Here is a 24743-nt window from a genome sequence, read left to right on the forward strand (position 1 = left end):
CTCAATACAAAAGATAAAGGATTCATTTATATTAGAGCTGTATTGGATGTATTTTTTGTATTGGATATAAAAAAATCATCCTTACTAAAGATGGCAAATAAATCAGAGACAAAAACTGCAGTTGATGTAAATAATCTGAAATTTACTTTCACCTTTCCTCCATTCCTCACCCCACACTTTGCCTTACATTTCCTCTCTCTCTCCTCCAAACACCTGGAGAGACTCCACAGCTTAAAAACTGTTTTTTTTTCTTACTTTTCAATGTGGAATAAATCACTGCTTGATTTTGTTTTTCAGCTCACACACTGATGCAGTGCCTTGCTCAATCTGATATTTCTGCCGTGTCATTTAATACTGTATATGTATCAGTTTGATTTTATTTTCCCTGCCAGTTAAAATATGGTCGGACACTGTGAAATGGAAATATCCTTGAAAAGTCAGAACATGTTAAAGCTGCACAGAGCTACAGGGACTGCAGAGCCTGAGGCAGTCATGATTCGATGAAGAGCATGCAGGTGATCTAAACCCACAAGGATTGCACAAGTCACAAGGGGACTGACAATGTAATCAGATGAACCAGAAGCACTTCAGGACAGTGAGTCAGTGACAACACTGCTGACTCTGTCAGCATGACAGACCTTACAGCTTTAAAATCAGTGCTTTAGTTTTTACACCTGAAATTATGGGAGCTGTCAAGACAATGTGTTAATGGATTCTGTGATATAAAAAAATCACCCCTTCAGAGTTTTTTATGATCCTTTTTATGACGTAATTTAAAAAACTGATAATATAATTTGAGTTATGGGTGGTTTAAGCAAAAGGTATCCAAAAACGCACAATGTTACTTATACAGTACATTTGCTTTTGAGTCAATACACACTTCATTCTATCTTTTGGCTTTAAACTCACAATACAGCCCGTGACACCATATAAAGGTCCAATAGATAATACTTTTAAAATGAATTAGAAGCTTTGGACAGGCAATAATTCATGAATTATGACAATGTAATCAGCAGGAAAGGCCATCAGCTCCTGAAGGCCTTTATGCCTGGAAGAGACTACAATCAGGCTGTCCACCCCTCACAGCTGTCTCTCTGCAGTCAGGACATTTCACTTTGCTATAAAGCAAACACTGCAAACCAATTAATGCTTTTCTCAGAAATTTAGCAATCATGACCCTGAAACAGAACTGACCGTTGTCTATGCAAGACTTAGTGTCTCAAAAGCCAACAAAAAAACAAACCAAATATACAAAGGGAATAACACTTTTTTTATTTAGAATTTGTATTACTGTAAAACATATAAATATTTTTTAACTTTGCCTTTCTTATACCTAAGGTATTAAGACCTATTATCATAATCATCATCACTACAATAATAATAATAATAATAATAATAATAATAATAATAATAATAATTTTATGGTTATCAAGAACGTATGGTTATACTGAACTTAAATGTTCCTGGTCCAAAGTTTGTTTGGTTTGTTTCACAACACATTCAAAATGAAATGTTTTCAGACTCCAGTGAAGAATACCAATCCTCATTGAGAAATCATTCATTTTAAAAAGTCATGCTTATCCCTGGATGTCTGCTTTTCAAAACAATGCTCTGAAGGCTTCTCTTTACTTGTTAAAAATGTAAATCGTCATACTTTTATTTCTTTTATTTCTTACTTGAGAACATTCGTGATCATTCCATGAATATTACAGAGACATTTGGTTGAATGAGTCTAATTTCACTTTAAGTAGGAAACTATGCATCATGTCCTGATAGGCTGATAAAAATGGCAAGCAATTTATTGGATTTGAAATAGTGCCAGGTATTGTACTATTCAATAAATTATAGTAATTGCTGTCTTACTTTGCATCAATAAAATAGTAAAGAAAAATAGCTCATAGGTGGCAGTAATTATAAGTTATCTAAGTGCGTGTTACAGCATTTTTAATCAGTGTTAATAACATTTAATTACTGTGGTGTTGCAAGTTTCTAAATTGTTCGCTTAGTCTGCCCCTGGGAGGAGAGAAGATTAAAAGGCAGGCACGATTCCAGCGGGCAAAGTCAAACTAGGGCAAGAAGAAAGGCATGGAACAATAGCAAGGATCAGCAAATAGAGCTGTTTTCAATGTCTAGGCCTTTCAAAAACACACTCAGCTGCAATAATGGCAGGCTTAAAGGCTGCATTTTTGCCAATAATTTTGCTTTAAAAGCTCCCAATTCCATTAAACACACATTCCACTTTCTTATCTGCAAACTTTGCCAGTAATTAAATTTTTCTGAATTGAAAAGTTACAGCTGTGCAAACTCAGAGGTCAGAGAAGATTGTTGCCAGGCAACCATTTACCACAGGTCTAAGGGGTCCTCTAGGCCTCAAGACTTTTTTGTTCTCTGTTTACGCACGGGAGCCACACTGATTGATAAGCAGCAGGTTCAAATTATTATTTAGTGTTCATCACATGTGGAATAAATACTGAATTATTATATCAATAGAAATATATTGTGTATTGGTACACGTACTAGTTAATGCCTTGGTGAAAAATATAAAGAAACAAGAAAAAAACTTTTTGCGTAAAAGAATTATCAAAAGTAGTTTGCATTTTTCAGTTATTTCATTATATGCAAATAACCAATGAATGTCTTTGAAGTCTAATGTAATTTTACAGGTGAAAATAAAAACAGCTATAAACTGCTTGTCATTCAGTTAATACCATTAAAAATAAAGCCTATTTACATTTGGATACGTGTATACATATGCAAATATATTGAAATTTTAAACTGAAGATCAAATTCTGTTCCGTTTGAGTGAGATTTGTGTTCCTTTGCTTGCAACGGAAAGGGCTAGCCTGCCTACAGAAAAGGTAGGCAACAGTGCCACCAAGTGGTCATATTATAGAAGGCCCGTCCTATAAATTCTGCACATCGGTCAGATATAAAACATGAGCTTCTTCATTAAATCCAGGAAGACTTCCATTTTGATCCCGTTTACATAATCTAATTAAGATTTAAAGACCAGTAAAGCATATCATGGCAGGCTTTGTTAGCTCATAAACGTTTCCTTTGCCCAGACACTAGTACAGTATATTCTGCTCTCAAATCTTTTAAGATTTTGCAGTCAGCTACATAGAGTTGTCAAATTTCATAAACTGGCTCCTTAAAAAATGTCACAATTACAATTTACTTTCATATTAATATGTCACTTCTAACTTTGAGGCCCAAAGAGTATTTCTGTTGTAAACTTAAGAACTGTATATGTATCGATGAAGGAAACAAAAGGAGATATATCAGTGGATGTTTATTTTGTTTCAAACATCGTACCTTGACAGCGAAACCATGAATTCCCCTCAGCCTTTGCTGACTTTCCACTCCCCACACTGGAATCGCATGAGGCCTGTGCTGTGGGCAGATGTCACGGATGTCGGAAGGGTCAAAACCGTGGAGAGGCAGGAGAGCGGAAAAAGACCCATGTGCGCAGCAGTGGAACAGGGGATTAGCCGGGGCTCAGCGGTTCAGGAGTTGATAGAAACCAATGCCCTCAGGCAGGGGACATGGGGCGACCTGGGTGCCAGGCGGGTCTCAGGACACCCGAACGTCAGTGCTGAGCGAAGGTGAATGAGTGACCCGGAAATATATAGCCCCAGAGAGAGAGAGGCACCGGAAGGACAGCACAGCACAGGAAACTAGGGACAGGACAGAGTTACACAGAGTCCTTGGATGTGCAGAGTTCAGCCAGATAAGAGGCCCTTTATCTGCGGCCTGCCTTAGGCTGACATTTCTTGCAAGAAGGCACCAATTCACTGGCTTGCCATCTGAGAGACTGACTGGCCCAAGCCTGGGCTGGCCTCTCTTCAGTAATGCGGCTGGAAAATTACATGTAGCATGAAACCAGCCTGCCAACAAACACGGTCAAGCAAGCATGGTCTGTCCATGTTTTTCCTTGACGAATTTCGGAAAACAGCCCCTTTTTTGAAGCAGAATATAATGGACACTGAAACTAAAGCAGAGATTCAGAACATCTTTAAACAAGGTTGGGGATTGCCAAGATTTTGGAAGGTTTTTGGAATCCAGTACCCGGGAATCTCTCAAAACTGTTGGGTACTACTGTATGATAGAACCTCTTGCATTTGGGTTGTAAGTGAGCTTTTATAGATTTTACAGTAATCTATATTTGAAATCGAAGCTTAAAACAAATGGCTGATTCTGTCTGACTGAGGAAAACTTTTTGTAAACTTTTTATGGTGGGTCAGTGAAAGAATTAACTTCTTCAAATGCATTAAGCATGGACGTTATGTATATTTAATGTGGATTTAGGGTCTAAATACAGAATAACATCACATCACTTTATTAGCCCTATAAAATTTCTTGCTTTAGGAATTTGTCTTTTTCCCATACCCCAGCTTGTTCTCCATGAGACACACAGACAGGGAGAGAAGCTGGGGGTCAGAGCGCAGGGTCAGCCATTGTACAGCACCCCTGGAGCAGTTGGGGTCCAATGGAGTAGGATTCCTCTGCCGACTGCATGATTTGAACTAATAAAAAAGTATTTTTAGATCCCATATCTAGGAACTGAAGGCAAGATGGAACTGTGCTGTCTGTGCCACTGGCTCACAAAAAAGGCCAAGGCCCCTTAGCTTTCTCCTTCGTAGAATTGCCATGGCAACCACAAACAAGGCCATCCTCATGGCCAGTATGGAGGCAGTTGGGCTGCAAAAAGTCTGTTCAACAGCTTCATCTTAGTTTATTTAAGGACAAATGGCAAACAGTTCATATAGAAAACAGCTTGATTTTACAGTAATCCGTAGATGAAGTCCCTTTCAGTGTTGTGTTTTGTGCCATGAAAGACGTCATCTGCAGTGATCCTTTCTATCACAGCTCATGCTTCAGTCATGTCTTGAACATACTGTATTTCTGGAAGGATGGCATTTTATAAACAGTCCTGAAATGCTGGGACTGTTATTGGCACTTATAGGAGGCTGCTTCTTTTTTGAGTACGAAGAAAAAAATATTAGTAAAACACCTGTGTGGAACTGATGAAATGAGCTCTAAAGTTGTTTGACTATAACTTAATGGCCACTTGCTAGCACACAAGGCTAAGGGACTTTTCCCTGCAGGTCTTCACAACAAAAGTCCTAAAGGACAGACACAGAAATCTCAGCCTGGGCCTAATGACTCCATAATCAATAACAAAAGTGACTGCACATTCAAGCTCTAACAGCAGTATCACCTGTGTACCAACCAGAGGGTGTAGATTTAAGGGATTCATATTTCCCAGCTGGCACACACAATTGCCAGTCAGTTGATCATTCATTAGAATGCCACAAGTTATAGCAGGTCAGGCAAAAACACCTTCTATTGCACATAATTATTTACCATTGGCTTCAAATTCTTTCATTTGAATATCAGACCAACATTTATTAGAATTGCAAACCTTCCCCTTATACAATGTGTTAGGACATGAGCAGGATAAGGTACAAAGCAGCAGCACTGAAGAATGAGATTGTTCATTTGTGTAAAGACCCCTACAGAAGGTATTTAGTAAGGAATATGGAACTGAATTACTGAATTCACCAGTAATTCATCAACACTGCACTACAGGGGGAAGAAAGTAATGTAGTTATTGTGGTCCTCAAAGTAATGGCAAGAGACCTGGAGTTTACAGTAAGATACTGACTTCTAAAATGTCTATATAAAGTACATGTTTGAAAATAAAACATGGAGTCTTTATCTTTGCCTCCCAGTCTAAATAAGCTGGGAAAAATGTTTTCCCTCTTTGTCTGTGGCACACCACCATGTCCAACCAAGTCAGTCAAGGACCCACAATCCTTGAGGCTGCACTCTGAGAGCACAGACAGGCTGGCCTTGCTTCAGAAATAGTCCTGTCCCTGTCCTTGCCAGCCCAGGGAGGGATATAAATAGCTTCCCTTACGCTCCTAACTGCTCCTACCATCAAATAACTGCACCCTTCAAGGTTAAAAGAAGGATTACACCTCTTTTATTCCTAAACATTATCCAGATATGATGTGCACATGCATCTATTTGCATCCACAACAAGAAACCCAAATGAAAACAAAGCTGGCTCTAATGGCCAAGCGATACAAAACGTTAACAAGAAGAATAACTCGGAGACATTGTCCAAGTCTCTGGTTCCCTCAAAAGAACTGAGGAAGTTCTGAACATAAAACCCTCTCATTTAGATTTTGTTATGTACATAAGGTTTAAATGTAAAAAAAAAACACTTAATGATAATTTTAATTGAACCTTGTATTCAGTGCAAGAGTCTTTAATTTTTCTGTCTTTTATTTTGTACACTACAGTATAGGCTCCACAAAAATAAAGAATCAGACATCAAACTCCTGAATGTAAAATATAGGCGCTTGGCACTGCCAACAACTAATTAAATCAACTAATCGCGCAGAAGAGAGGTTGTTCTTGCATAATCGTGCAATGTGGTCAACTGGAAGATTGTGTACTTTCTAAACCAAGTACAATTTCAAAGAGCTTTACAATTCCCTACTAGGCTTTTGTGTAATATTTTTATTGTGCCATATTTTCTCTTGGAGTGTGCTGACAGCTCCCCCTGCTGGATACAAAGAAACATCAAGAACGGACCGACATTTTCAAGACGTGCACTGAACACAAGAGAGTTTACACCCGGACTTTTCGCATATTGGTGTTTTGAATTTAAGTTTAAGAAATTATTAAATGGGAATACAATTAACTAGATATGGTTCCATTACGAAATTGTATTAACTGTGGTATTGTTGAGAAATCAGAAAGCAATCAAACGGCCCTCACAATACCCTTAATGGACTGGAGTATTGAGAGCAGTTGTAACTAGAGGGTTCAGCCCCAAAGTGTTGTCTGTATAATGTAACAAATTTCATTCGTGGTAGAGGAAGCTAGATTTTGTATTTCAAGTAAGTATTTTGAGTTGAGTTGAATTTCATTGTTGCATAGCGGACTTCACAATAAGTGGGAAAATGATGGGGTCCTACAAAATAAGGAACGAATAAATGTTTATTTCATGCAGTAAAGAGAAGAAAAGAAACAACGTTTCGGATGTGGATCTTTCTTCGGGTATGCTGACATAGCTACCTACTTGAACTACTTGTACAAAATGTAGTTCTTAAACATTGTCGTGTAGTAAATACGATTTTTTTACAATGTCTTACTGTTATGTTGCTATTTACATTATGAAATAAAGGCATGAATTTATCCTGTTTAGTATCATTCCCTCATTTGCCTTTTTTAAATTGTCGTTTATTGCTCAGCATTATCCCTCTGGAATGTTTGGATTGTTTAGGGGATTTTAAAATAGTATCAGTGATTAATACTCGGTTTATCGGCGAAACAGAAAAACACGATTGCATACAATTCACCACTTTTTAAAAATACACGCAGACAAATCTTAGAGATTCTAACTACTAAGCTCTTTTAAGAGTGTATAAAAAAAAAGACCTGCTCCAGGTGAGGCTCGAACTCACAACCTCGGCATTGCTCTGCTTTGTACTGCTATATAAGTACCGCGCGCTAACCGATTGCGCCACTGGAGCTCCAATAGTATCGTGCAGCACAAGGCAACATAGCCTGTACTCCAGCGACAGATCGCTATGTGTTTAAATGTGTTTTGGACCTTTTGTTTTTGCATCACTGTTTCATATTTTGGATCTCTGTGAAATACGGTAGAGCTCTAAAAGCCCACCAGGCAACTGTTTTATAAACAAGCCCCTTTACGGCCGTAAACAACCACTTAAAACATTCAACTTCGTTATGACTGTATATTTTAACACTCATAAAATAACTTTTAAAATGTCATTTCCGCGACCAAAATTATGTCTATTAAATATTTGAAAAGTGCATAAAATTGCAATTCGTATTGCTTTCGTCGCTATCTAACCTTTGCACATGAAAAATATCATTTCATAATCCTCATCCCATGAGCTGTTATAACCTAAAGTACGGTATTGCGAGAATACATAGTACAGATAGCAATCATGTACCACAGATAACTGCACCAGCGCACTATACATATTTAAAATGTCCAATACGAATTTTCTTAAAGATGAAAAAAGGCTGCAAAGCTCTGGGCCGCCTCAAACTGAGCTCCAAGCACCGTTTTCCCTCGAGAGCTGAAATGCTGTCACGTTAACTCTACATGATTTCCGTTAAAATAGATTAAAATATATATTTCCCTGTTCCGTACATTTACAAACACAAGAAAACCCCTAAATTACTGATCTCTTATTTAAGGTTAGAAGCTTCAAAACTGCAGTTACAGCGCCTCGCCAGCAGACGCCGCAGACACGCGTATCCTTTAAAAACGACAGCTATCGTCGTGTTTTAAAATTACAGTACTGTAGTAGTAAAGATCATTGGTTTGATCGGGTGCAGAGCAAATACATGTTATTTTCCGTCCTTATTAAAATTATAATTGCATGGATATTACGTAGAGGAATTTTTCTGTGTCACATTTCCAGAATGTGTTTGAGTCTTTAAGCTACTTGAATGCAGTCTTATTTAAATGTAATAAATGTAATCTGTTCTAAGTATGATAGAAGGGATTTGTGTAACGTTGGTGTATTCTTGTATCTTCATTTACATTCAATTACATGTTGTTTCATAGATGCCAATACAGTATGTCTACTGTGTGTTATGTGTCTGTTTATGTGTGCTACGTTTTTAGTCCATTCCTTGTTTGTGAGATGTCACGAACCCTCTTCAGGACAGAAAACCTTCGCCTCTGTTTCAGCACACGTACTGTAGTTTACAGAGCCAACAAATAATTGAATCAATCTGACCACCAGTAGGGGGTTCTGCCATAATCAATTATTTTGGTTTCATTTGATGTCTACCGTTTAACTTGGAAAAAATATATGTTTAGTAACTTATTTAAGATTATTGCTAAAAGAAAAATAACACTAGTGAAGCTTAAAAGGAAGGAGTATACAGTATGCCGGCCTCATTTTAAGGTTCCAGAGCTCTCAAAGGCAAGCTGTGACAGTCTGTCCTACTTTCACCATCTTATCGGCCCAGACCTCGTCAATAATACCTTCAAGGTCACTGTGTTTTCAAATTTCACAACCTTGGCTTCCAATTACTAATTGTTACATGCTGTATTTATTCAGTATGCAGGCGCACTGACAATTTAAGTAAAGCGAGCTTGCGAGTAAGTCAAAGCCTAGACTTTACTATTCAGTATTATGTTAAGCACATTCGCAGGCCGCATACTTGGTGAAATGTAAGACATTCGTGTTTTTTTAATGAAAAATACTTTATTGAGGAACCCCCTGGGAATTTTCCTCTCGTCTTTCTGGCTACACACTGTCTTCCCTATTCCGTTTAGTCCTAACGAAGTAACTAAAAGAAAGGGGAACTGGGGTGAGTCACACAAACTGGCCTTTACTCTCTAGTTGTTGATTATAGAAGTGTGCATCAAGATTGCACAATGGACAAGGTCGTATGACTAAGAGGGTTAGAAAACGTTTTAACCACACAGTATTCACTGACTTTAACTGTCTTAACTACAGTACAAATGCTTCAAAATACAGTTTTAAAACTTCCATATACAAGTATATTATTGAGCACGGTAAAATTTCAGATTGCACTGCATTATTCTTAGAAACCTAGGGTTATAAAGAAAGTAAGACAGAAAGAGTGGGTGGTGGTGGGCGGTGTATTGTACGTCATACGTCATAAATGCATGTTGATTTACGTGGATATTTAACAATATGAACTGGGCTTTGCAACAGTTGGATGTTTTTACGTCCTTCTTAATCGCAAGGGTAACGGTTATTTATTGAATTAAATAATTAAGCCAAAGCGAAAAACGAAGGGGTCTAAATTATTGCAGAAATGAACTGTTTGCTTCTTTGCTCTACGTTGCTGCCCATAATTCCGTTTCAAAACTTACTGAGGAAAAAAAAATGGAATTTAACCTTTCCTCCGAAACGGTGAAAAAACAAACTCCTCCCTCGTTCTGACTTGAAATTCCTGTTCTGTATTGGTAAATCGATGGTACTTTCTACCCAGCTGTAGTGTAGATGTTCATTCCGTCTTTTTGAATTTATCAAAACTTTTGAGAAGACCAAAGATACAGTTTTAGTTCTTAGGGGAATTTTGTGCACTGCTGTAATTCAAGTTCACTGTACTTAGAAATATAGAATTAAGCATATACTCATGGACACAGAAACGCTGCTTGTCAATGTTCAAAAATGGATTGAACAAAACAAAGAAGCTTTCGTTCCACCTGTGTGCAACAAACTGATGTGAGTAAGAACTTTCTGTACTTTGAGAAGGTGCCCAGCTTGTATCCCCAGAGGGTAAAACTGCCAAAGGAACAAAAACTCCATGATTTCGTGTGGGCAGATAATGTAACAACAGGAGATACACAAGTGATTTTTTTTTTCTCATATGCTGGCAACGATTTTCTTTTTGCCCTTAAGTTGAGAATTTTGCGTTGACACACTGCAACTGCAGTTGTTATGGTTTTACGCAAATCTTAGTGGCTTGTATATTCATACCAACGTGACACCCAGTCAGTGCGCCTGTATTATGTGCAGTCAACACCAAATTAACAAGTGATTAAACTACAGGAAACGCCTATCGCTGATTCTGATTCGCTTATCTTTAACTTTAGGGTATCTGTCAAGTAATGTTACAGTTGGCATGATATTCTTTTTGGAGATTAAATCTTTAAATTTATGTTTTCTATTTAAGTTTTAAATTATTTTTAGAAAATAGGTGCTGTGAACCCGATCTACACTATGTACAGTATACTATTTGATGCTGGGTTTCAGTTTTTTGTACATCATAGTTTGTGTTTCTTTCGAATTCACACCTTATCCATGAAAATCATTCATGACATGAAATCAAAGTAACTGTACTGTATGTGTAATATATGTATACACTTCTTTCTACATGCAGGCACATTTCCCAGTTGAACATCATGTTTGTAGGAGGCCCAAACACAAGGAAGGACTATCACATTGAAGAAGGAGAAGAGGTGAGAAACCTGATTCTCAGTTAGTGTGAAATGTGTTGCCTGATGGATGGACAGACTTCATCAATAATGTCAATTCTTTCCCTAGAGAGCCACTCATAAACAACTTTGACTGTAATAATTGTGCAGCTTCTGTTGTGACTTTTAACATTAATAAACACATTTCATTTTACAAAATCAAAATGGTTTTTTTCAAGAAATTGTGATCTCTCAGTCTCAGTTTCTTTAACGTAAGTAATAGAAATACAAATTGTTTGATGTAAAAAAGGGATTACTTACCCATACCTGTGAGTATGACTGTATGTGAACTGGAGCCCTAGTATTAATTTTTGATGTATATCTTTGTGATAAAGTATTAAGTGAGCTAGGAGACTTCATACCCATATTATCAGCTAAAGGTCACTATCGTGTGGATGCCATAAATTGACCTTAAGCAATCCTGCGATATCTATGTGGGTCATTTGTCTCGGTGGTGGCAATTGTAAATGCAGTAGCTGATACACTGTTCTGACACATTTTCAAGTATTCTGAGGACACACAAAAATTTTCAGAAGTTTTGTACATTGTCATGTTCCTCTTTTCCGAGGCGTTTTTGGTGAATGATTGGTAAGCACTTAATTTATTTCATCTTCAGGACAGTGAACTGGCCTGTTTATAACCCACAGTATGCCAATAAAATGTCAATTGCTTATAGGGTCCTACTTCCTAAATTCCTAGTGTTTCTTTTTTTTTATTATTCCTTTACATTACCAAGTAAATTGAGAACAAATTCACATTTACAACCTGGAGCAGCACGTTCACTGGAGCAATTGGAGACAAGTACCTTACTCTATAATACAGTAACAGTTTTCCACTCTGGATTTGGACCTGCAACCCTCCAGTCGAGAGGACAGAGCTCTAACCATTAATCCATGCGGCTGTCTAATTGTGCAGTTCAACTCAGCACTGCCACTTCATGCTCAAATTCAAACCAGCTGTGGTGTCCCTTTTCCTCTGAGCAACAAAATTGGAAATGTCTATAGCATCCAAACATTTTGTTATTGACAAAGGGAGGTTTATGCAAGTGTAGTAGACCAAGCGTCATTGAAAAACACCTTTCTCTTCGCATTACCCCACACTCCAGGTAATTACTGAATACAATGAAGTATCCTTCTGCTTATCATGGAAAAGGTGAAAGTGACTTCATTGTGTGGTCTAAGCAAACATCTCAACTCAGATTTCTGTGCTGCAGCTATTTTACCAGCTCCAAGGGGACATGTGTCTGAAGGTGATTGAAAATGGGAAACACAAGGACGTGCACATTCGAGAAGGGGAGGTGAGTCTCAATCAGATGTCCTCAGGAGCTGAGCATGCAGTATTTATTAGGGTAATTAATCCTCCGGATTCCAAATCACAGTCCCTCCATCTGTCATTGTGAAGTTCTACATTGAATCTCATGTTTGTTCATTGCAGTTATAGTGGCAGGATGTGAATAAGCCTTTCACCCGAAAGGGAGTTCCATTTTTTGCTGCAGACGTGAAGATAATGCAGGTCCAGTCATTGTTGCCTGTTGTGTGCAGATGTTCCTGCTGCCCGCACGGATCCCTCACTCCCCACAGAGGCAGGCCAACACTGTGGGACTGGTGGTGGAGAGGAGGAGGCTCCCGTCAGAGACCGATGGTCTGAGGTACACTGACCCCTCAGCCAGCATTCTGCAGGCAGACTCAGCTCCAGCAGCTGTGATAATCGGTCCAATGGAATTCTTTCCACCAGAGGGCAGTAAAGGTGTGCTCAAAAAATTATCACTTCCAACAGCAGTCAATCCTAACTGTGGCTGTGTTGTGTACGACCGAACTGTGTCAAGCTTCTTACCACAACCACAGGATTATAATCACACCTGAGATTTTCCTGAGTTTTCTTTTTGGGAAAGATTGCGCTAAGGCTTGAAGAGTACAGACACAAAGCTTTTTGAGTACTAGAGAATGTACGGGTGACTACATCGCTTTGTGATTTAATAGGTATTACATTGAGAACACCACAGATGTGCTCTTTGAGAGGTGGTTCTACTGTGAAAACCTGGGAACCCAGTTGGTGCCAATCATCCAAGAGTAAGAGATGTTTCTTCTGGATATAAACTGTATTAATTGAGCACAGCATGTGTTAACTGTGCTGCAGCCTGAGCTACTCTCACTGATACACAGGACTAAGAATCATCCAACAATAATAATGACTGTCTCTTACCGACTGTAGGACTGCAATTTATTTATTGTAATTATTCGAATCTGGAACCATTCCCTTATTTTTACTGCATTTACCACTGATCTGATTTTGATGTGTTTGTATGTGGTCACAGTTGGGGATTAAACAATGTGAAGCATTACAGGGTGTATTTTAAATTTGGGATGGATCACCAGATCTTTTTTCAGTGTCTGAAAAATGAGATTAGATCTGCATTTCTACAGATAAGATCTACAGTTCTTTTCTTTATTGAATGCACATAATCTGCATAACCATGCTCACATGTCATGAGTAATAATCTTATTGTTTTGTCTTAAAGGTTTTTAAACTCTGAGCAGCACAGAACCGGCAAACCTAAACCAGGTGCTTTTACTAATTCCTGCATTTATTTGTATTATACAGGTTTCATGCCCCAGGAAAAACTAATGTAGCTCAATACATACAGGAATACATCATTTATAGCATAGTGCTAATTAATACATCTGTTTTGTTCTAGTCCACACACCATCACAAGTCATTTTGTGTGATGGATTGTTGACTGTGGATGTTTGATTTGTGTTGTGCTTCACAGAGGAAATGCTGAAACAGCCTCCATTTCATTTCAACACCACCCACGTGATGACTCCCTTTTCCTTCAAGGATTGGATTAACAAGCACAGGCAGGATCTGGCCAAGGGCCGTAATCTCGACATGTTTGGTGCACAGTTCGAAACAGAGGTACTCTCTCTGCACTCTGTACAGCAATGGACCAAACCATGATACCACACAGTGGTGCCATCCAATTGTAGTTGCTGACTTTTGGCACTGCTGAGACCAGTCAGTAAGAAAGTACACAGATGGCCAACTTGAAACCAAGAAAAACCAACCTTCTGAGGATTATGAAGATCCAGCAGAAAGATGCATTAGCTAAAAATGTAATCCATTTTGTGAGAATAACCTAGGAAGGTAGTTTTGCTTTCACAGGAAAACCAGTCTAAAATGTGTTTCCTCATTAATTTTGCTGTGTTGTAATTTATGTGTCCATCAGAGACATTTGGTTTTGAATTCGGACTTGAATGCATAGATAAAGTAGGCCCTAATATACCTTATCTTTATGCTAATAAATATATAATATTTGAATTATACTTAGATGCTGAAAACTCTTTTTGAGTCACGCCTGAGTAAAAAGAGTAAAGGGATGTGAAGGTAGTATTTATTTTTTAATGCTGTATAAACACAGTGAATGTAGGATATACTGTAATAAAGCAGACGGGAGAAGGATAATGGTCTGAGTCCCAGTGTGGACCCTGTGGTAGTGTTTGTTGTTGTGTGTATTAGTTGTATAATGGCTATGTGCTTGGATCCCCTAAGACACTACATGAAAGCACTTAGTATTCCTGTTAATTTCTCTTTATTATTTCTAACAGACGGTGTTATATGGGGCAGGGGAAAGTGAGGGATGCAAACTCTACGCTGACATATGGATTTGGCAACTGGTAAGTGGGTCTTTAGAAGCAAAGAGGAACTCCACCCAGTAATGGAAGCGTGCCAAATACACTGGTCTTCGTGTTGTTTGTTCTGCAGGAAGGAACATCGCAAGTGACGCTGAATGATCAAGCTTTCTCCCTGTCACCAGAAGACAGCCTGCTTATTCCAGGACAGTCTGAGTGAGTGAATGAGAGAGGAAGGGAATGGGGGTGACAGACCAAGGCCAAATGTCCTTAAAGAGTGATTGGGAAAATGGCTAAATAAATTCCATACAGTATTCTCCCAGAATCTCACTATTGAAGAATGAGGATATAAGGATATTTTCTCTGGCTACTAAGAGTAGTAATCACCACTGTGACTTTAAATTTGGGCCCTGTTAAAGCCTGGGTAACTACAGTAGATCAGCAGTATATTTGTTTCAGTGCACCACCAGTGTAGAATGGACTTCAGTCAGTCTGCAGGTTTCTCATACTGAATTCAGTATTGGAGTAGGTATAAAATTTTATACAGATGTCTGTTCCAGATTTCGATTAAATTAAGACTAACCCAAATGATTCAGGATCAGTAGATCTACAGATGCTCCTAGACACATCATCAGTGATGCTCCTGGGTTAGTCGGGTGGTTGGTGTTTTCTTCCACCAGGTAACCCAGCTGAGGCTGATCAGACCTCGGCTTGTGTCTAGGTGGCACTAAACTAATCCCCATTAATCTCCTCTTTTAAGCCAGAGTCGTCTTGGGTCTCATTACAGCGCTTTGGTTGCTTTGGCTTGTCTCCTCCTCTCCCCAACAATGCCCAGTGCACTGAGTGCTGTAAACGGTGATCGAGCTGTAAAACCTTCGCATCTGACCTCAGCAAGCATGAACCATGCTTTGCAGCCCCTGCTGTGACTGTTGCTCGTATTTGATGAGTTTCCTTTCAAAGGCTTCCTCCAAACAGTTCCCAAGGGACAGTGAGCTCTAGTGAGATAACTTGTTTGGTGATCTCTGACACCAGCACGATGTCTGGTCTCAAGGTGCTGGTTACAATATGTTGGGGGAATCTAAGCTGTTTCTCCAGGTCTGTCAATCTAATTTATGTGATTTTAAAATTACACCTGAAAATATTTAGGTTTACGGCTCAAGCACCATTCACCATCTTTTTTCCAACTCTCATTATAATAATCACTGTTTTTGTATTCATAGGTATCGGTGGAAAAGAAATGAAGGATGCATAGCTCTGTACGTCGTGCAAGATCCAGAAAGAAAGAAATCTTTTTCATAAATCTTTAACTACTTACAAAAACACCAGGATTGAGTTCACTAATCCAGTTCACCAGACAGTATTGAGTTCACTAATCCAGTTCACCAGACAGTATTGACTTCATTAATCTAGTATCATTGCTGCTAATTTTTTTTCTAGATGCTAAACACTTTGGATTTCATCCCCAAAAAATGAATTGGTTTATATTTCCATAATTGCCGTTTCAAATTATGTGGAGTACCACAAACTTCTTTAACCAAGAGGCTTTGTTTGTTTCTTATTTAAAAAATGTCCAACACACAATGGAGTCTGGATCATGTTACCAGCAAAGTCTGACCAGGATTCCTGAGGCAGTGGTACACAGCTGACTCTTCCTGAGCCCTCCTGGGCACCTTCAGGCTTGCACTGATGTAAGAGAGGGATGTATCTCTCCCCCAGTTCCCCTATATTGTGTGTTGTCTGAGCGCTGTTGCGCCTCTATGTGATTATAGCCTTTTATGTGAACAATGTAAAATTACTGCTCAATTGTAAAATGTGAATTTTATGAAGGTGATAGTGTCAGCATGAATTATAAAGAAATGTGTTTATTTAATTTGAAAATAATTCCACAATGCTACATTAAAGTAAGTTATAAAGATCAAAGTCAAATTTTTCTTAAGGGCTGGTTTTCTGAAGGAACCTGTTTTCAATGACATGGAATCTGCAAGTACAGTATGTGATAAAAAATACATATTTGTCTTGTAAAACAGTGAAGAACTGATGGCTTCATCCAGTGCAGTACATTGTAGGGGTGGATATCCAAATTTTATTGATCACTATTATTTTTTTTAGCCTTTACTCAGAATGTTACAGAGAAGTAGAGTTGTTACAGTAAACATTTCTGTGAGCTACACCGCTGCTATTGAAGCTACATTGGTTACATTTATGCTTTTAAAAGCTCCTATATCCCTAAGTATGAAAAGGCTCAGTAATAATAGTGTGGACAATAACTCCCAATTAAAGTTTCAGAGGACTGAATTAGCATTCAGGCATGATTAAATCCAAGCTGTGAGTGAACTGTTCATTGTATTGTGACAGTTTGCATGATTTTACCAACTGGAGATTCTTGGGCACAAAGTATATTTAGCATGACCCTGCTCATGCTTTGAGAATACAAGAAGCAGCAAAAAAAAACTACATATATGAAACAAGAAACACTTGAAGACCTTGAAGAAGCAAATTGAAAGAAATTAAGATATTCATGTTCATATTATTTAAGTCTTATAGACAAAGTGAGAAAGGAACAAAAAAAGCCCACAGAATCACGGGATATAGAGCTAAGATATACAGTACAGAGAAGCATCTAAATCAAGAGATGTTAAAATTTTACAATGGATAAAAAAGACCACACATAATTCATTTTTTCGACATCCTCAATGGTATTGACAAAGTTAAAGCTACAGGCTTTTTAAAATCAATTAAATTAAATATTTTAAATCAGTATGGAAATAAGAGCTAGAAAACACAAATGGAAACTTAAGGGGAAGGTGCTTTTATGACTAAAAAAAGCAAAACTATACAATTGTGGTTGTAGCAACAAGCTAACCAGCCACATTGAAGCTGATACCCTGGCATCTTTCAAAAAATATCTGACCCATATTTTCAGATCGATTATATACTAGGAACCAAAATATCGACAGTGCCCTCCAAAAGTATTGGAATGATGAACTATCTTTCTTGTAGAATTACCTGGATATTTATCTGGGCTTCTCACTGTAAACTCTAATAATAATCACTTCTTGTGAAAAAGTGTGACTGGTAAGTACAACGCCTAAGTAAATCAGTTCTTTCCCTTTGAGACAAGTAAATTATTTTGAAGTTACAAAAGTAATGGAACAATAAAATTGACAGGTTTCTCTTGTTGGTCAGATGTTGTTAGGTACTTAGGTACTCATAAAAGTGTTGTGGCCATCCTGTGAACTTTAGAGGGCACTTTAGATGGGCCTAAAGGTCTCTGTCTTCTTTATATACTTCATGTTCTTACGAGAGGAGAAGGATTTAGTGCATACAGTACTTGTCTTGCGCATCTGAAGGGCTCTGCTCTTCCTGTGTGGTATATACCATACAGGATGTCAAGGCTGTGGACTGACACTTCCTTTCCTAATAGCAGAGCTGTTTCCTTTAATTTGCAAAGCTATTTCCTTGTTCTTCTGAACTCACACAAGCACCCTTAAGAGCTACAACTATATTCTTGTTTTAACTATGGTATAAGGCAAAGTTTAAATGGTTGATTAATTATCTGGTTGTTTATTAAAATAAAGCTAAAGGTAATAACATTTTAAATTTAAAATAAAATAAAATAAAAGTTTAAGGCTTTTTTCAGGCTAGTGAAAGGCTTGGAAACTCATTTGAAAAGCTGAAGGTGACAGTTCGTTCCAAGTTATGTTTTGAGAACTCAATTTACTTTCCCAGTACTACATGAAGATGGATTTCCTTTGTCAGGGTACTTTCTGATTTTTACTCAAGAGAGCCTAAGATTTATGCAATCCAATATTTAATTTATTTCACTTTTGACTGCAGAAAAGCAGCCGACCATAACAAGGATGCCTATAAATTTCTGCTGAGAATGTTATTCAGCTTGTTGTCAAGCCTCAGCTTCATAGTGGTCTTTATGACTACCTGCTCAGCAATGATGGACCCCAGGAACCAGTAGATGGCATATTCCATCGTCACCAACCCCATGAAATTATAATTGAAGGAAGAGTAGTCCCAGGGACAGGCACTGAAATAGCGCAGGATGAACCCTGTGCTGAACTCCCACAGGTATATCCACAGGGTGTAGATGACGGCCCTCTTAAACTTGGTGTAGTGCAGTCGTAATCGCAGGTACATCCTCTCGATCAGCAGGATAGATGTGGCATAAATAAAGAATGCCCAGATGCTGCTGTGACCCATGAGCTTCCAGGTGCGATTCAGCTTGAAGTCTGAGGCTGCTGTGAATGTCACCTCACAGAAATAGCCATGCAGGCCATACAGGTACCAGCGGAAAAACATTCCCAGGGGCTGGAAATCAGCAAGCCTTTCCATCTTGCTACAGTCCTCTTCTACATTGGGTGACCTTACTGGAAAAGCAACACATTAGTTGATGTTAAATATACAGGAGTATAAAAATGGAAAAGATGGGGACTATGCAAGGAAACATTGTACCTTGAGTTCTTTAGTATCCCCCCTACTGTATATAAAAAACTAAGCAATGAAGTATTTAAAAACAACATCTCAACATTTTTGTATTTCCGAAATTGCTCTGCATCTTGACTATGAAGTAACACAAAAGAATTAAATACTTTTTTTTTTGCAAGAAATGTACTGACATGTGGAAGCATTAATGAAGCTTTTGATATTTTTTTTTCTTTAAGAAATCATACTGATGCATTGTGAATGTTCACAGACCCATCTTATGAGTTCCTGTTCTGTAAAATTATGGAATGGATGCTGACTCATTGTTTAAAGTTAATATTTTATTCAAAAGCTGAATGCTAAAAAATCAGAGACATTGAATGGTAAGATATGTTTTAGTAAATGTCTGAAAAAACTAAAGGTAAAAAAATACATTTGTGACTGTGTTTATAGAAATGGAAGCACCGTTGATAGCTAATAGAGTCACAAATCCTATTTGGTAAATCTCTACTAACTTTGCCTGAATGAGGCACAAATTAACACACACAGTATGGTTTTGGACAGTAGGAGGATACTGGAGCACTTATAGACAGCACACAGCTATGGGAAGAACATGCAGACACCACCAAGAAGGCACTCCAGACTGCAATTGAACCCTTAGCGTGGCAGTGGGGCAGTAGAACTAATTAGAACAGCTCTGCAGTTGAGTAATGGCCTAGAAATTATTAAACACCTTATATCAACATTAAAGACATTGTCTCTTTACATATTTGTGATACAAATAGTACAATGTAACATTGCTAAAAAAAAAGCATGTAATAATAAAAATAATAATAGGTGATGCATCATGCTCGCCTTGTTTGTTGAGACATGTGCATATTTAGACATTGAAAACATCAAAATGAGGGTAATTCCCTGTAATTGGTAGATTGGGAACACAAGTACTTTTAGTTCAAATAGTCTTTAAGAACAAGAGTCTAAGATTAATATAGCTTTTATGTTTTTAATAATTTAGCACATCACTGCCATAGTGGAAAGAAAACTTATCCTCTATTTCATGATGGAATTATGCCTAATTACATAGAATTGTTTCAGGACTGACATTAAGTACTAACCACTCCCAAGTTCCTGGAAGTGGAAAAATATCAAGTAATCAGCTGCACATCAATTGGCCTAACTGATTAAGAGTTCAATTAGAATAGCAACTTGAAGACACCGGGGTTCTTCACAACAAAAGGTCTAGGCTTCCTAAGTATTTCTAATGCTTGATTTTTTTTTTATATCAACTACCTACTACAGCACAACTATTTGTTTAAGCTACAAAGCCATTTGCTGCATCCTAACAGTTTAAGTTGACACCGATACAAGGATGTATAGGTCCCCTCATTAACCATGAATACTGCTTGATGTGGAAATACTAGCTTTTTCTGTAAGGCTCATGTTAGTTTTTGATACCAAGGAGGGAAAATACTGGCCATTACTCCTCCACCATAACACTTTTTCATATTTAAGGTGGTGTCTGCATTCATGTGTATTGTTTCAGACCCCCTCCACTATTCTGACATGCTGAACCTCTCAGGAGAGACCAAACAGATTTCTTCCCTTAACTGCTCTTCCCTTGTCCACCTGAGCATAGACACCTTATGCCTCAGCGCACACCCTCTTTGCACCAGGAAATGGAGCATCAAATTACATTCTGACTAACCCCCAGTTCAAATTGCACCAACCAATTTCTAGGCTTGAGTATTCACCACACTCCTAACCTCATCATTTTCTCAGCTCGCCCTGTTTGGTCAGGGACACCTCTCTGTGACATACTTGCACCCCTGACAGCAATAGCCAGGTTTGTCCTTTCCTTACTCTAACTGTCCCTCTCAATTTTACTCTGAGACCACTCATCTCCCTAGATTTTAAAAGCATAGTTATGCTAGAGAACTAGACTGCAACAACCCTCAATAAAGCATAAACAGCACTGAAACCAACAGGCCTCCTAGCCAGTTCTCTAGTTTAAAGAAACACACTGCCTCCAAACTGGAGCCCAAAAAAAAAGAGACTAAAACCCTTTCTTCCCAGCTGCTTTTGTAAGCCTCTTCAGTAGCCCAGAGGCATGACTAATTCCACACTGAACCAATCCCAACAGCTCTTTTCCTTCCAGCGGAATCACACACCCTCCAAATGCTTAAGATTGACTTGGACCAGCTGTGACTCATTCTGCAGGTTTTTGCGATTAACAGGTGGCCTTCTGGGCTCAAGGCCACACCATCAGACCATGTGTTTAAGCCACACAAGTTTTTAAGTTTTGAGGTAAACCACATTTATTCTGCAAGAAAAATATCACTTGGATGAGAATTCTGTATTATATTTTTGCTGAAATAATGTCCCTGTAGAACAATTTAATCTGAATAAATTGTATGGTTATATTCTAAACATATCACCTACTTCTCTTTAAAAATATTTAAAAATATTTGAATAACTCTAAAGGGAGGCTTGAATTTTTTTTAAAAAACACTACATTGGGCTCTGAGCACCTAATTAAACAGTGCTGTTAAGTTTAGTTATGTTATGATTTTTTTTCTTATAAAAAAACATTTGTCCCACTTTTGAGTGAGTCATCCTACTGATTCCACTACGTGAAGTCTTCAGGAGTTAGAAACTGCTCTCTAATCACTCAGAATGCCATTTGATTCTTAATCATGGAATATTTTTTAACTTTAATGAATGATATTTTCCACCATCCATCTTCAATTCTTCACAGCTAGACCTAATTTATTTCTTATAAAAAACAAGTTTACATTATGCCTTTAAAGTGCTGTTCCTCATTAGAAATATTATTACATGTCTGTTACTACCTGTCCTTGATAAACGTTTGACCTGCATGTAAGGCTACAAATGATCAGAAAAGGTTCAAAGAAAAGGTCCCGATAAAGATAATCAGAATTACTTATTTTAGCCAATTATCAGAATCAGATATCGATAAGATGGTGCATTCTCAGGTTGCATTTACTTTTTAGTATTAAGATTCTACCTTGACAAAACTTTCCAGGTTTTATTTTTGATATGATATGTAACTCTTCTAAATGTTTCATTCGTCGGGTTATTAATTAAACTTACTGAAGGTGAAGTTCGCTTGCTTCACCTTTCTGACGGAATTTATTTCTGGTCCATGCCCTAGCTCAGACTTACGGAAGCCATCTTACATGAAAATGGAAATGTTTTAACACATCTACATTTCAGATAAGAAATTTTATTTCATTACTGACTTTTCAAACCTAATTCAAAATCTGCCAAAGTACTTTCATTTGAAGGGATTCAGTTCCCTTATTTACATTTCAGTCTAGGTGCATTCTGGCAGTGCAATTCTTTGAAGAGATCAGGTACTGTAAACATTTGTACAAAATGAACCATTAATGTTACAGGTTTATAATCAATGGGTAAAGCTGATTAAAAATACACAATCTAGAGCACATTTAAAGAAATGTAAGTATTTACCGAGTTTTCCAGGACCCATTACACCATGTTTTTCTTTGAAGCCCATGCCTTCGGCGTGTGAAGAAGAGTTCTGTATTTTTGGATCTTACTTTGGTCCTTTGTATAGGTATCAGGGATTAATGTTTCTCTAAGCTAAATATTAATCTAGAATTGAGTCAGTGAGTGACAGAGACATCTCCATTCATAACCACCTGAGTAGAAAAGGATAGGATGGTATTCCTTATCAGGCCAGGTGTAATTAGAGTGTACTGTATCTCTGTTTGTTTAAGCAAAGTTTAACCTGAGGTGCAAATTCTTTTACAATTATTGAGGAGATGTGAACACTGCACATGAGATCCTGGTTTCATTTCACAATAAAAAGGAATGTTGTAATCAATGAAAATATTTGCCATTGGCTCATTCCTATTTCTTATTTTGGGTTAGGTAGATCATTATTTACCACGATAAAGCATGGACAGCAATTGTTCCTCACACATTTAAGTGTGAAACTTAAAATGTCTTCTTCCTCATTTTATCTTTTTGTGAAAATATTCTGCTTTTTTAAGTGAAGAACTAAAGCTTAACAAACATCAAGTGTAAACCTTATCAGAATTTCAGCATCACAGAGGAATGGATCTAAGAATTAACTTGCTACTAAAAGTAATATATGTAGGTAATATATGAAGGATTGGGGTCAGGTAAAGAATAATCATTGGTACTACAGTTGTCCACAAGTACTGAAATATCTTATAGTAGACATAAATGAGGCAGTTCCAAAGTAGATGCAATAACCTTGTAATTTAAGCATCAGACACAACATATTCTTATTTTGTTTTCAGTCAGGAAATGGGGTCAGGCTATAGAGTGTGAAGAGAAAGAGACACCCTGATGTTATTACTGAGAATGGCTTCACTTGTGAAAACAGTGAATATACAAGGTCACCAACTCCCCGTTCTACAAAGCAGAAATAATCTAAGGAGTCTGCCCTGGATGCAGAGTATATTAGCCATTTGCATCATTCTGTTTTTATCATGGGCAGCAGTGCAGAGCAGCGGTTAGGGCTTGTAACTTTAAGGTTGTGGATGCAAATCCTGGTTGGGTCCCATCTGTACCTTTCGGCATGGTGTTTCACTCAGATAGCTTCATTAAAATGCTCAGCTCTGTAAATGGGTACAAAATGTAAAATGCATTGGATAAAATCATAATCCAAATAAATGAATAAAACGGTTCCAGTCGTCTGTCTAAGAAGATAGTTCTGAGCACTGCACATTTAATTTAGAAACATTTTTAATTCTTGTGTTTTGGCATTTTATTTCTGTTTATTATAAGGCATTGTGGAACACTTGAAAGGATAAAAATATTGTATTCATTATTATGGATAAATTTGTATTTTCAGCAAATTAAAAGATCAAATATAATGTAATTTCAGTTTTCCATTTCTGTTGAAAAAATGCTCTTTTGTTTTCAGTTTTGAACTTTTCATGCAGTGTAATTAGTGTAGTCTGCCTGCTTCTCCTGAATGGTACAACACATTTGAGTCTTTGAGGTCATTAGAACTTTGTTGTGCAGGAACTGGTCAAAACACTGTTGCTATCTAGACTATGCAGTATATTTTGCTGTAGTCTTAGAATAGCTGTCATAAAACAAGAGTAAAAAATGTCCTTCTTTATTCTGCGGTTAAAAAACGTTAGATTGTCAATCTAATCAACACAAAGTTTACTTTTCCTTACAACAAGGAAAACTAAAACTCATGCTCAAAACATATGCCTTTTAGAATGAAAAATAATGAATCAATCAGTCTGTCCAATTTTTATATAAAACAAATTTTTGATGTTACCTACTATTTTCTGATTTTACACATACATTCGCGAAAACAAGCTGACGATTTTTACAAATCAACCTTTATAGTTTAAAACTTCAAGCACTGGTTTGTGATGGATGCACAATCCAGTTTTGTCTAGTTGAATGGAAATTAGAGAGAGGGAGGAGTTAATTTTCCATATGTGCATGCACATTGGGATTCTTATTTGCACTGTTCTCTTGGAAACACTTTTCTCTTGGAAAGTGTACAGTACAATAGACAAAACTTTCACACAATGTGCGCATTTCAAAACAGTCAATAATAATAAAAAAGGGACCATACAACAAAGCGCAACAGCATACAAGTGGCGCTACAGAACAATAAGCACACAGGCCAA

The 24743-nt window shown here is 37.6% G+C and overlaps 2 protein-coding genes, 1 long non-coding RNA gene and 1 other non-coding gene across 6 annotated transcripts in view; 2 read left to right on the forward strand and 2 right to left on the reverse strand.

Annotated features, from left to right (window-relative positions):
- Nucleotides 1–726, forward strand: part of LOC107079343 (uncharacterized) — a 52780-nt gene extending 52054 nt beyond the window's left edge. For both annotated transcript variants that reach the window (XR_011182317.1, XR_011182319.1), the window contains one exon: nt 298–726. This is a non-coding gene — a long non-coding RNA (uncharacterized lncRNA). The remainder of the gene's footprint in view (nt 1–297) is intronic.
- A 6730-nt stretch (nt 727–7456) lies between these two features.
- trnai-uau (transfer RNA isoleucine (anticodon UAU)) lies at nt 7457–7550 on the reverse strand. Its single transcript has 2 exons — nt 7513–7550; nt 7457–7492 (listed from the first exon to the last, which is right to left on the reverse strand). It is a non-coding gene; the product is annotated as a tRNA-Ile (tRNA).
- A 2204-nt stretch (nt 7551–9754) lies between these two features.
- On the forward strand, nt 9755–16563 carry haao (3-hydroxyanthranilate 3,4-dioxygenase). Of its 2 annotated transcripts, XM_069179958.1 has the most exons (11): nt 9755–10262; nt 10921–10999; nt 12228–12311; nt 12556–12662; nt 12994–13083; nt 13533–13576; nt 13785–13930; nt 14620–14688; nt 14777–14859; nt 15864–15970; nt 16003–16563. In XM_069179958.1, exons 1-10 carry the CDS (start codon nt 10174–10176, stop codon nt 15940–15942), a joined length of 870 nt encoding a protein of 289 aa, XP_069036059.1. In that variant the 5' UTR covers nt 9755–10173; the 3' UTR covers nt 15943–15970; nt 16003–16563. The 2 variants fall into 2 exon arrangements, with proteins under 2 accessions (XP_069036059.1, XP_006638856.2); XM_006638793.3 differs by having other exon boundaries at nt 15864–16563.
- Nucleotides 16564–17447: 884 nt separating this feature from the next.
- Nucleotides 17448–22628, reverse strand: LOC102691438 (transmembrane protein 229B-like). The gene is made up of 2 exons (XM_015362658.2): nt 22567–22628; nt 17448–19022 (listed from the first exon to the last, which is right to left on the reverse strand). Exons 1-2 carry the CDS (start codon nt 22610–22612, stop codon nt 18508–18510), a joined length of 561 nt encoding a protein of 186 aa, XP_015218144.2. The 5' UTR covers nt 22613–22628; the 3' UTR covers nt 17448–18507.
- Nucleotides 22629–24743: the final 2115 nt, after the last annotated feature.

This window comes from Lepisosteus oculatus, chromosome 17 (assembly GCF_040954835.1).
Source record: "Lepisosteus oculatus isolate fLepOcu1 chromosome 17, fLepOcu1.hap2, whole genome shotgun sequence".
In the NCBI taxonomy this organism is placed as follows: Eukaryota; Metazoa; Chordata; class Actinopteri; order Semionotiformes; family Lepisosteidae; genus Lepisosteus; species Lepisosteus oculatus.